General features: G+C 48.2%; 1 protein-coding gene and 1 long non-coding RNA gene across 4 annotated transcripts in view; one reads left to right on the forward strand and one right to left on the reverse strand.

The window, feature by feature from the left end:
• The window catches only part of LOC149977374 (uncharacterized), a 934,188-nt gene that overhangs the window by 747,300 nt on the left and 174,334 nt on the right, over positions 1-12,554 (forward strand). The window lies entirely within an intron of this gene.
• LOC110489553 (rho guanine nucleotide exchange factor 4) overlaps positions 1-12,554 on the reverse strand; it is a 169,960-nt gene that overhangs the window by 123,284 nt on the left and 34,122 nt on the right. For all 3 annotated transcript variants that reach the window (XM_090199067.1, XM_036945712.2, XM_036945713.2), the window contains exon 2: positions 1,138-7,347. In XM_090199067.1, the coding sequence (XP_090055193.1) occupies positions 1,138-7,347 (6,210 nt within the window). The remainder of the gene's footprint in view (positions 1-1,137; positions 7,348-12,554) is intronic.

Raw genomic sequence — 12,554 nt, forward strand, 5'->3', positions numbered from 1 at the left:
TTTACTTATAAAGCCCTTCTTACATCAGCTGATGTCACAAAGTGCTGTACAGAATACCAGCCTAAAACCCCAAACAGCAAGCAATGCAGGTGTAGAAGCACGGTGGCTAGGAAAAACTCCATAGAAAGGCAGGAACCTAGGAAGAAGCCTAGAGAGGAACCGGGCTATGAGGGGTGGCCAGTCCTCTTCTGGCTGTGCCGGGTGGATATTGTAACAGAACATGGCCAAGATGTTCAAATGTTCATAGATGACTAGCAGGGTCAAATAATAATAATCACAGTGGTTGTAGAGGGTGCAACAGGTCAGCACTTTAGGAGTAAATGTCAGTTGGCTTTTCATAGCCGATCATTCAGAGTATCTCTACCAGTTATTTCAGTAATATCAGTAATATCAGTTAATATTAGTTATTATCATTTATATCGGCTATTATCGGTCATATCAGTTATTTTCAGTTATCAATTATCATCGGTTATTATGCTTTATTTAAGTTATTTTCAGTTATTATCAGTGATCAGTTATTTCAGTTGTGTGAGTTATTATCAGGTTTAAGTTATTTTCATTATTCCAGTTAATATCAGTTATTTCGGTAATATCAATAATATCAGTTATCAGTTAACTGAAATAACTGATAATAACTAATACAACTGATAATAACTGATACAACTGATAATAACCGATACAACTGACAATAACCGATACAACTGACGCATCAGTCATTAGCAGGCATATCAGTTATTATTGGCGAATATAGGTTATTCCCGTTATTTCTGGTTGTATCGCTATACCCGTTATTATCAGTTATATGAGTTATTTCAGTTATGAGTTATGAGTTATTATCAGTTATATCAGTTATCAGTTTTGACAGTTATTTCAATATTTTCAGTTGTTTTCAGTTGTTTTCAGTTATTGCCAGTTGTTATTATCAGTTATATCAGTTATCAGCTTTGACAGTTATTTCAATATTTTCAGTTGTTTTCAGTTGTTTTCAGTTATTACCAGTTGTTATTCTCAGTTATTGTCAGTTATTTCAGTTACACACAAGGCCATCCCTGCCTGCCATAGAGAATCAGCTTTACAAAACACATGCAATCCGTCAGACAAATGATAAGGCTTTGTTATCCAATAGCTGTGCCTTACCTCAAGCTGTTTGAAGAACATAGGTGTAAGCAGACTGTCCACTTCTCTTTCCTCCAATGGACTGAGGGAGGAGGAGTCTAACGGCCCAGCTCGGGGCTTCAGGGTCTTGGGCTTCTCTGGCGGGTCAGACAGGCCCTCTACACTGGCTGACTGGCCCATGAGGAGCAGGGACAGGACTGAGGCCCGGGCAGAGACAGTGGGGGGGTAACAGATAGACCTGTGCTGGGCAGCAGGTCTGGGGCTGTGGGGCTTGGGGCTCATGGGTCTCACTGGGGTGTCTGGTATAGCTACCATGCTAGAAATGGTGCTCTCGTAGCCTCCCCCTGGGGACCAGGACAGCTGATTGGCTAATGCAGCCAGGGAGGCGGGGCTCATGGGCGACAGGGCGCTGGATTCATTTGCGGGCGGAGCCTCAGAGTCTTGCGAGTACGGCGGTCCGGAGTCTGAGAAGTTGATTGACAGGTCTTTGGGCGGGACTTTCCCTTCCCTCCTCTCGCCATCCAACTTGCAGCCCTGTGGGGTGTAGGCCCCGGACCTTCTTTGACTGTCCTGCAGGCCCCTCTTGGTGAAGTGGTCGGTGAGATTCAGAGCCCTGAGAGAAGAGGGGGACCCAGGGACACTGAGCACTGAGCCTGAGGCCGAGCGGGATGCATAGTCACCGTGAATCTGTCTGGGCGTCCTCAAACCCCCACCGTCCTCTCCCGCGACCCCATCCCCGACCGGGACAGACAGGGTACTCCTCACCAGCTCAGCCTCTTTGGCCCTCAGCCTCCTCCAGGACTGCTTGGCTCGCCCCACCTTCCCTTCACTCCCTGTCTCAACGCTCCCCTGTTCCTCCTCGTTCTCCTTATCCATGGAGCGAGACTCAAACAGGCCGGATAGGGACTTGTGGGCCTGGGCGAAGCGCATGCGGAGGTTGAGGCTGTCAGAGCTCTTGCTCCTCTTGTAGCCGTGCAGGCCCTCAGATGCCCCAGTCTGGTTGTGTCTGAGACCTCCGGGATGGGAGGTCAGAGGGGTGTCTGGGCTGCTGGACCCCTCCCTGAAGAGCAGGCGGACGTGGCGGGTGCGGGGCGTGGAGGGGAAGAAGCTGTAGTCCTCCTGCTCTGTCTCGTAGCAACCCACCGGACCAGAGGAGAAGGCCTGCTGGACTGTCAAAAAGACACTGTCGTTGTCTGAGGCGTCTCCCCCCAGCTCCCTTCCCAGGCCCAGGTCGGGTGAGTCCCGGGGCGAGCTGTCCACCTTGGTGTTCTTCAGACTGTTCTTCTTCCTGAAGGAAGGCATCTTGGAGAAGACAGAGAACTTGGAGCTCTTGGTGTTCCCCGACCGGCCTCCTTTAGACTTGCTCTTCATGGGTTTGTGGAGGTTAGCGTTCCCCCCCGAGACAGGCAGGATGGACTCTTCCGTCTCCTCACTGTTAGTGCTGGTGGTGTCAAAATCGTAGGACAAAGAGGTGGGGGTGGGACTGGAGCATCTCTCGCTGCCCGAGGCGTCCCTGTCGTGTGGTAAGGTCATGACCCTGGGGTCATCGGGGTCAAAGGTCGACAAGACCAGCTGGTGCTCTGACGACTCGATACTGGACAAGTCCTCAGGGCGACACGACGACGTGCTGAAAGTGGGCACATAGGATATGATGATGTCACCAGACAGAAGAACGGTGCCTCTGTCCTCCTCAGTGGGCCTTATCCTAACAATCTTTCTCCACTCCTTATCTTCCTCCTCATCCCCAGTCTCATCTTCCACTGTCCCAGAGTTGTCCAGGGAGTGGTCGGGATCAGCCTCTAGGATGGTTTCCAGGCTAGTAAGGGAGAGCAGGTTGAGACTGACGCCGGGATAGGGGTACCTCACGATCCTCACCTCACGATCCTGCTGCAGGAGGGTAGGGTGAGAGCTGGTCTGGAGGTAGGATCTGTATGAGCTGTCCTCCTCAGCAAACCAACTGTCCTCTAATCCTAAAGTCTCAGGTGAGTTGCTACACTCCTGTCTGTCTCTGTCCCAGGGAGGCTTGGGGGATTGGTGGGGAATGGGCTGCTGGCCCTTCTCCTTCTCCGCACTGTCCAATAGCAGGCTTCTGGTCTCCAGGTAGGAAGATAAGGGTTCAGAGAGGCCTGTTGTACTGTTTGCAGCACAATTAGCCTCCCTACACTCTGTAGTGTCTGTATGGTTAGAGATGTCTCCTCTCCAGTCTGTAGTGTCTGTATGGTTAGAGATGTCTCCTCTCCAGTCTGTATGGTTCTGATTAGGGGCGTCTCTGTAACCCTCTCTCTGAAGCCTCTCCAGCTCTTCCACCTCAGCCAGGCTGAAGGGATACTCATCCTCCAGCCAGGACACGGCTGAGTCATCACTGCACCAGCAAGGGTGGTAGTCCACGAGGGACAGGAACTTCTCAGAATCCTCAGGGGGGTCTTCAAGAGCGCTGTCCAGGGTGTCATTGGTCTCCCCCAGGAATTTCGAGGTTAACGTTGCGTGCTCAGTCAGGGAAGGGGACTCCCCATCAGTTTTATCCCCACACTCCTTTGACCTGCTCTGGTGGGCTACCTTTATCTCTACCTCAGAGGACCACTGCTCTGGCATCTGGCCCCTCATACAGAGAGACCCTGACCACAACCTTTCACTGGCCTTGGTGTGGTTGTTGGAGTCAGAGAGGGAGGACAGAGAAATGATTGAGGGTGGCACAGGGCAGGGAGAGGGAGGCTCAGGGATCCTGTGGTGGATCTCTAGGTGATCCCGACGGCTATGGACCTGTTCTTTACACACAGGAGAGTTTGTTCCCACGGTAACAGGAGAGTCTGTTCCCACGGTAACAGGGGAGTCTGTTCCCACGATAACAGGAGAGTCTGTTCCCACGGTAACAGGAGAGTCTGTTCCCACAATAACAGGAGAGTCTGTTCCCACGATAACAGGAGAGTCTGTTCCTATGGTAACAGAAAAGTCTGCTCCCACAGTTATCTCTATCCTACTCAGTGGTACAGTCTCCTGATCTAAGGCAGGTGGTTCTGTGCTGTCTCCCTGAAGAGGCTCAGTCTCTGTAGGTTGGTTTGACCCTTGGCCTATGTCACTAGAAACACCCTGTGTGCAGAGATCCACATACAGATCACTAGTGATCTCTACGAAGACTCCTGTAGGACTGTAGGGGAATATAGCATCCTCCGTCTCCTCTGTGCTTGACAGCCCAACATGGTCAGAGTCGGTGTCTCTATGGTCAGAGAACTCTGCTCTTTTAACAGTGTTTGGCTGTGCTGATTCAGGGCAGGATGTGCTTTCTACTGCCTGTTCCTGTTGACTATAAACATGACAATCTTCTTCTTTCTCCTCCTCCTCCTCCTCTCTCACCACGGGCAGGGAATGGGTTGGTCCTGTCCTGTCCTCTCTAGTCGAGGTCTTTGAAAACAGCTGTGAGTGTTCTGAGTCTTCTGATCCTGACCTGTCAGAGGGAGGCGGCCAGTCTATGTGGGGGAGGGAGCGTGGGTGGGTGGGCAGGCATTCCTCACTCCACCCCACAGCATCAGACTGGTGATGAGCAGAAGCAGGCTGGAGCTCTACGGAGGTATAACCTTCCCCCAGCCAGCCCTCATCCCTCGTAATCTCCCCAGGTGAGGGCTCACTGTCCCTGGGTGTCTCTGTGCTGGAGCCCGACTGGTCCTGGAGCTCAGGGATTAGGCCCTGGGTTTGAACGGCATCCTTCTTCAGTGGTCGTGAACTAACGCTCTGTGTCATTCCTTCAATGCCCAGCCCAAGAGCTGGGACCGGTGAGGCTAACTGTGATTCCAATTGGTTGATCCCCTTCCTGTTTTGCGATGGTGAGAGAGACAGATCAGGTGACAGGATGTTGGAAAGAGGTATGGGCCCACGGGTGTCTATCAAGGGAGGAAGTCCCACCTCTACAGGAAGTCCCACCTCAAAAGGATTTCCAGCCCCCACGGACGACATGATTGAACAGAACCCATTCACTGTCTCCTCTGTCCCCGACGGTTCAGGTGGCTCTGCTGAGTTTCTGGTTGTGACACACACCTTGTGCTCTTCCTGGCAGTGGGCACATGATCCGCATGCCTCAACGTGAGTCTTTGTAGCACTGAGGAAGGCCTGAGGCTGGGTCTTTGTGACAGGTCCGTTGGGGATACCCACACATGGACTGGCTGAATGGACCTTCCCTGTGGTTTCTAAACTGTGTGGTGCTGGGTTGTATTTCACTGTGGTGGGTGGACTACTCCTCTCTGTCTCTGTGGTGGGTGGACTAGTCCTCTCTGTCTCTGTGGTGGGTGGACTAGTCCTCTCTGCCTCTGTGGTGGGTGGACTAGTCCTCTCTGCCTCTGTGGTGGGTGGACTAGTCCTCTCTGCCTCTGTGGTGGGTGGACTAGTCCTCTCTGCCTCTGTGGTGGGTGGACTAGTCCTCTCTGCCTCTGTGGTGGGTGGACTTCTCCTCTCTGCCTCTGTGGTGGGTGGACTCCTCCTCTCTGTGGTGGGTGGACTACTCTCTGTCTCTGAGGTGGGTGGACTAGTCCTCTCTGTCTCTGAGGTGGGTGGACTACTCCTCTCTGTCTCTGAGGTGGGTGGACTACTCCTCTCTGTCTCTGAGGTGGGTGGACTACTCCTCTCTGCCTCTGTGGTGGGTGGACTACTCCTCTCTGTCTCTGAGGTGGGTGGACTCCTCTCTGTGGTGGGTGGACTATTCCTATCTGCCTCTGTGGTGGGTGGACTACTCCTCTCTGTGCATTGTGTGTCCATACAGATTGTGTCTGTGGTGTGTGTTTCTGTACACTGTGTGTCAGTACTGGGCTCTGCAATAATTTCACAGTATGTGTCTGATTTGGCTGTGTTGTGTGTGAGTCTGCGGTGTGTGTCTGGTTTGGTTGTGTTGTGTGTGAGTCTGCAGTATGTGTCTGGTTTGGCTGTGTTGTGTGTGAGTCTGCAGTGTGTGTCTGGTTTGGCTATGTTGTGTGTGTCTATGCAGTGTGTGTCTGTTGTGTTGTGTGTGTCTATGCAGTGTGTGTCTGTTGTGTTGTGTGTGTCTATGCAGTGTGTCTCTGTTGTGTTGTGTGTGTCTATGCAGTGTGTCTCTACAATGTGCTGGTTGTGTTTCACCTGTCTGTTGGTACTACACGTATTCTGGCTGGCAAGGCTTACCTGCTCCAGGTGACTGCTGTGTATTTGTGAATTATGTTTCTCTACACTGTGCAGAGTGGACAGCAGATCTATATGGGATATATATATGCTATGTTGATTACATATCCCTGTGTTGGCTAACCCTGTGCTCTCTTTCCCTGTTCTACCTGTGTTGGCTAACACTGTGCACCATTTCTCTGTGCTGCTCTGCGTTTGTGTCTCTGTGCAGTTTCTCTGTGTAAACGTTTCTGTGCTTTGTGAGATGTCGAGCTGGTGTCCGGCTGGGCAATTTTGTCTGTGGGACTCTGTCTGGTGTATTAGTGTTTTCTGATGACCGGTGATTTGAGTGACATGAACCACTGTGCTGTGTTTCTCTGTGCTATGCTGGGTATCTGTCTCTGTGATATGTTTCTCTGTGCTATGCTGGGTATCTGTCTCTGTGATGTGTTTCTCTGTGCTATGCTGGGTTTCTGTCTCTGTGATGTGTTTCTCTGTGCTATGCTGGGTTTCTGTCTCTGTGATGTATTTCTCTGTGCTATGCTGGGTTTCTGTCTCTGTGCTGTGTTTGTGTTGCTTCTTCCCTGTGAGTTTCTCTGTGCTGTGTTGTTGGTTATGAATCTCGACACTGTATTTCTCTGTGTTTATGTATGTGTTTGTTATCTCTGTGTTGCAAGGCTGACTCTGTGCTGTATCTGTGCTGGGCTGTTTCTCTGTGCTGGGTCTGCATACGTGAGTCTCTGTGTTCTCTGTGCTGTGGTTGTGCTGGCTCCACTCTGCTGTGTGTCTGGCTCTACAGTGCCCTGCGGTGTGGTAGCTGTTGTTCTTCCATCCCGTGTGTATGTCCTCCACCCCCAGTAAGGCAGACAGAGAGTCCTCGCTGCTGTCCGCGCTCAGGTCCGACAGCGTGTCACACAACGTGTCACTGTTCCATGAACACGAGTCAAAGTACTCCTCCGACGAGGTGATGTCACTCCCACCACCGCTCCACTTCCTAGCCTCGTCCTGGCTCCAGTCTTGGGGGTCGCCGGGTCCCAAATCCCCCTCCTCCACCTCTAATTGTAATCCCTCTGTGTTCTGCAGTCCCTCCGAGTCCTCTAGAGCTTCCTGGGTCTGCAGAGAGAGAAAAAGAAGAGAGATAGGCTTTCCGCTAGTAACTTAACACTGCTAAGAGTCTGATAGCAATAAGATGATCTTGTAGAGGCTCAGATAACTCTACATACAACACAGTACATTCAGTAAATCAGAGAGAGATATAGCGTCAGGCCCCGGTGCATTCAGTAAATCAGAGAGGTATAACGTCAGGCCGCGGTGCATTCAGTAAATCAGAGAGGTATAACGTCAGGCCCCGATGCCATCAGCAGATTAGAGAGATAGAACGTCAGGCCCCGGTGCATTCAGTAAATCAGAGAGGTATAACGTCAGGCCCCGATGCCATCAGCAGATTAGAGAGATAGAACGTCAGGCCCCGATGCATTCAGTAAATCAGAGAAAGAAATAACGTCAGGCGCTGGGAAGGTACAGTTGACGAGGAGCCTGGCATGAAAAGGAACAACATGTTTCTCTCTAATTTCTGTCAAAACATCTCCTCAACCTGCGAAAATCTGGCAGAGGACAAATAATGGATCTATCTACATACACTACGTGGACAAAAGTATGTGGATACCTGTTAGACGAACATCTCATTCCAAAATCATGGGCATTAATATGGAGTCGTTCCCCCCTTGGCTACTATAACAGCCTCCTCTCTTCTGGAAAGGCTTTCCACTAGATGTTGGAACATTGCTGTGGGGACTTGCTTCCATTCAGCCACAGCATTAGTGAGGTCGGGCACTGATGTTGGGTGATTAGGCCTGGCTCACAATAGGTGTTCAAATTCATCCCAAAGGTGATCAATGGGGTTGAGGTCAGGGCTCTGTGCAAGCAGTCAAGTTCTTCCACACCCATCTCAAAAAAACATTTGTGTATGGACCTCACTTTGTGCACAGCAGCATTGCAATGCTGAAACAGGAAAGGGCCTTCCTCAAACTGTTGCCACAAAGTTGGAAGCACAGAATTGTCTAGAAAGTCATTGTGGGGGCCTAGCCTGAGGGGCCTAGCCCAAACCATGAAAAACAGCCCCAGACCATTATTCCTCCTCCTCCAAGTTTTACAGTTGGCACTATGCATTCGGGCAGGTAGCATTCTCTTGGCATCCGCCAAACCCAGATTCATCCATCAGACTGCCAGATGGTGAAGCATTATTCATCACTCCAGAGAATGCGTTTCCACTGCTCCAGTCCAATGGTGGAAGCTTTACACCACTCTAACTGACGCTCGGCATTGCACATGGTGATCCCACAGGCTGACCACACTGCTCTCGTCGCGTGCGAGAGCATTGCAAAATAAATTTAGAAATCTGTTATTCAATTATTGCACCCACACTGCTCGTGCGCGCGTCAACAATCGTCTGCGTTGCCCAGGGCTAAAGTAGAATCACAATCAGTTCTATTTCTGATGAGGATCGCACTGCAAGTCCTGCCTCTCCCATCTCCTAATTGGTTTATAGAAGCAGGTACCCACGTGCCATCTCCTCATTGGTTATACCCACGTTGGTGACTGAAAGATGAACGAGGTCAGTGGCAGTAATGCACCTAATTTATGAAAGTTGCCAATCGCAATAAAAAGTCAAGAGAAGAAAAATCCTGGAAGGAAGAGAGATGACTAGAAACGATTCAGTTGACCATTTTATGTGTGGATTAATTGGCGGAGTAGAGGACCTTGTGCATTTCAGGTAAAATAACAACTCAATGTTTATATCCCAGGACAAATTAGCTAGCAACAGCAAGCTAATTAGCTAAATCGCCATAAATGTTTAATGCTTTTCGACCTGTCCCCAAATTAATACAATTAGTTCAGAGTTTGTTTTGATTTTAACCTACGTGTTGTGATCACATTTAAATTAATTTATGCACTATGGCGCACGCGCGCAGCCGGTTTGGGTTCCGTGAAAGGCTTGTCTATGGCTGCTCGGCCATGGAAACCCATTTCATGAAGCTCCCGACGAACAGTTATTGTGCTGACATTGGCAGTTTGGAACTCGGTAGTGAGTGTTGCAACTGAGGACAGACGATTTACGCGCTACGTGCTTCAGCACTCATGGTCCTATTGTGTGAGCTTGTGTGGCCTACCACTTCGCTGCTGAGTCATTGTTGCTCTTAGACGTTTCCACCTCATAATATCAAAACGTACAGCTGACCGGGGTTGTCCAGGGCAGCTCTAGCAGGGCAGAAACTTGACCAACTGACATGTTTGAAAGGTGGCATCTTACGACGGTGGCCATTCTACTGCCAATGTTTGAATATGGAGATTGCGTGGCTGTGTGTTTGATTTTTATACACCTGCCAGCAACGGGTGTGGCTAAAATAGCCAGATCCACTAATTTGAAGGGGTGTCCACATACTTTTGGCCATGTAGTGCAACTATTACTACAGAAGCCACTACACATCCATATTAAAGGTTTGAAAACACGGCTGTGTAGGCGCTCTCTCTCTCTCTCTCGCAAACCCCTTCTCATTCAATGTACATTTACATTCTACAAGCATACTGCGCAAACACACTTTACGTAAAAAAAAGACAATCACTTTCTCCGTGAAAAGTTATGTAGTTATCAAGATGAAGCCATTGCTAATGTCACACACACGCTAAAGATAAGTCTGAAGATATGGCTGAAGATCAGGCTGAAGATCAAGCTGAAAATCAGGCTGAAAATCAGGCTGAAGATATGGCTGAAGTTCAGGCTGAAAATCAGGCTGAAGATATGGGTGAAGATATGGCTGAAATTAAGGCTGAAGATAAGGTTGAAGATCAGGCTGAAGGTAAGGCTGAAGGTAAGGCTGAAGATATGGCTGAAAATATGGCTGAAGATATGGCTGAAGATATGGCTGAAGATAAGGCTGAAAATAAGGCTGAAGGTAAGGCTGAAAATAAGGCTGAAGGTAAGGCTGAAGATAAGGCTGAAGATATGGCTGAAGATATGGCTGAAGCTTTGGCTGAAGCTAAGGCTGAAGATAAGGCTGAAGATAAAGGCTGAAAATATGGCTGAAGATATGGCTGAAGATAAAGGCTGAAGATATGGCTGAAGATGTGGCTGAAGATATGGCTCAACAGAAAGTTTTCCTGCGCTGTAACTTACGCTGCCAAGTCCCACAATCACAGCTGTTTCCACCACCACAGTGTAGAGGCTTGCAATAACCCAGCTGAGCACTGCTCCCATGGCCCCTCACGCGCAATGGAACACACGATGACATACACTCCTCTGTACACTCCTCTGTACAGTCCTCCGTCCCTCACGCCTTCACTCTACACCGCCCGTTCTTCCCTCTCCTCCTCTCTCCACTCCTCTCTTCTCCCTCCACTTTTTGTCTCTTGGTCTATGTTCCATCACCTATCCTCCTGAGTAAGCCGAGTGCCTCTGCCTCTTGAACTGCTGAATATAAAGACACTTGTAGTAATTAGCTGTAGAATAATCTGCCCTGGCTGTAGAGGCGGGGCTGGCTGTGGAGGTGGGGCAGGAAATCACACCAATGAGACAAGACACTAAGAAGCCAGGCAGCTTTATAAATAGACCTGGAGCAATGATGGACAGACTCAATGCATGATTGCACACAATCTAACAGACAGTAGGACTGACTACTTAAATACGTACTTTACCTAACTACACAACAACCAACTGACTATGTTAATACATACATGACCAAACTACACTCTAACCAACTGACTATGAACATAGACAGCCTCTGCCAAAAGCTTTCATCAAGGCAAAGGGTGGCTACTTTGAAGAATCGGCAGGGTAGCCTAGTGGTTAGAGTGTTGGACTAGTAACCGGAAGGTTGTGAGTTCAAACCCCCGAGCTGACAAGGTACAAATCTGTCGTTCTGCCCCTGAACAGGCAGTTAACCCACTGTTCCCAGGCCGTCATTGAAAATAAGAATTTGTTCTTAACTGACTTGCCTGGTTAAATAAAGGTTAAATAAAAATAAATAAAAAAAATCTAAAAATCTAAAATATATTTTGATTTGTTTAAAACTTTTTGGTTAGTACATGATTCCATATGTGTTATTTCATAGTTTTGATGTCTTCACTATTATTCTACAATGTAGAAAATAGTCCAAATAAAGAGAAACCCTGGAATGAGTAGGTGTGTCCAAACTTTCGACTGGTACTGTATGTTTTTCAACTCTGCTGTGATGTTTCAACAAAGTTCTGAACCTTTATATTCTCATAGTTTAAAAATAAATACACAAATCCAAGAGTATTATTATTTGATTGATTGATTGACTAGGACTTTTTAAATCACTCAGCAGTGCTATTTGCAGAGTTAGCTACAGATAAATGTTGCAATTCTTCAGCCATTCATGAACCTGCGACCAAAAACAAGCTACATATGTGACCCGTTTCAGGAAACTAGGCGTATGTCGCAAGTCACGACTTCACAGGGAGCCATTTCAACGTTTAAAATTTTTCATCTATTTAATCAAAATGCTTTTTTTGGCAGAAATGCTTTCTGGAACATATGAACTTTCATGTGCCTTAATAACGAACTTGTATGCCATTTGTAAATACGAATACAATTGTTAATTTACGAGCCTTGTTGGTTAAGCCACAGAAAAAGCAAGCAACCTACCGACTAGCCATGGTTGGCTAAGATAATGAGTGGACTGGACATGCCGAGAGAGGATTTCGGATTGATTCATTTTGAAGGCTTCTGTCTATTTGAGTGGGTCAGTCTGTGTTGGTAATCCTGTTGAACACGGCTTTTAAATGTTTTTATTGTGTAGTGGAGCTGCATAAATGTTGCCCTCCACTTTCTGGAGGCTAGAGTTTTGAAATCAGTGGAATTAGCTAAAGAGAAGGAGAAAGCACCTGTCTCCGGATTACATCTTCAAACTAAGGGCAACCATGGCATGGCATCCGTGACAGGGAGACGCGTCCATCATGCATGATGAAGAATACGGGTAAGATCGTAGCAAGCCAATGCTAGACTATTTCAGATATTACACATTTCTGATTTTGACAGAAATGGTTTCATTTCAAGCTAAGGTGTACTGTTAGCTAGGTAGCTAACTTTAGCTAGCTGGCTCCCTAGCTAGCGTTACATGTATGACGTTATTATTTGTATCCCAGAACTGTTTGCGTTGCAAGTTAGAGCCTAATGTTAGGTAGCTAACATTGAACCTGTTTGGTTAGCTCCCAGCAGATTCATGCAGGGTAGTAACAACATGACTTGTGATCTTACACATTGTTTACCTAGCTAGCCAGCTACATGTCTTAAGCTAAAG

Source organism: Oncorhynchus mykiss, chromosome 15 (assembly GCF_057628025.1).
Source record: "Oncorhynchus mykiss isolate SJ-2025 chromosome 15, ASM5762802v1, whole genome shotgun sequence".
In the NCBI taxonomy this organism is placed as follows: Eukaryota; Metazoa; Chordata; class Actinopteri; order Salmoniformes; family Salmonidae; genus Oncorhynchus; species Oncorhynchus mykiss.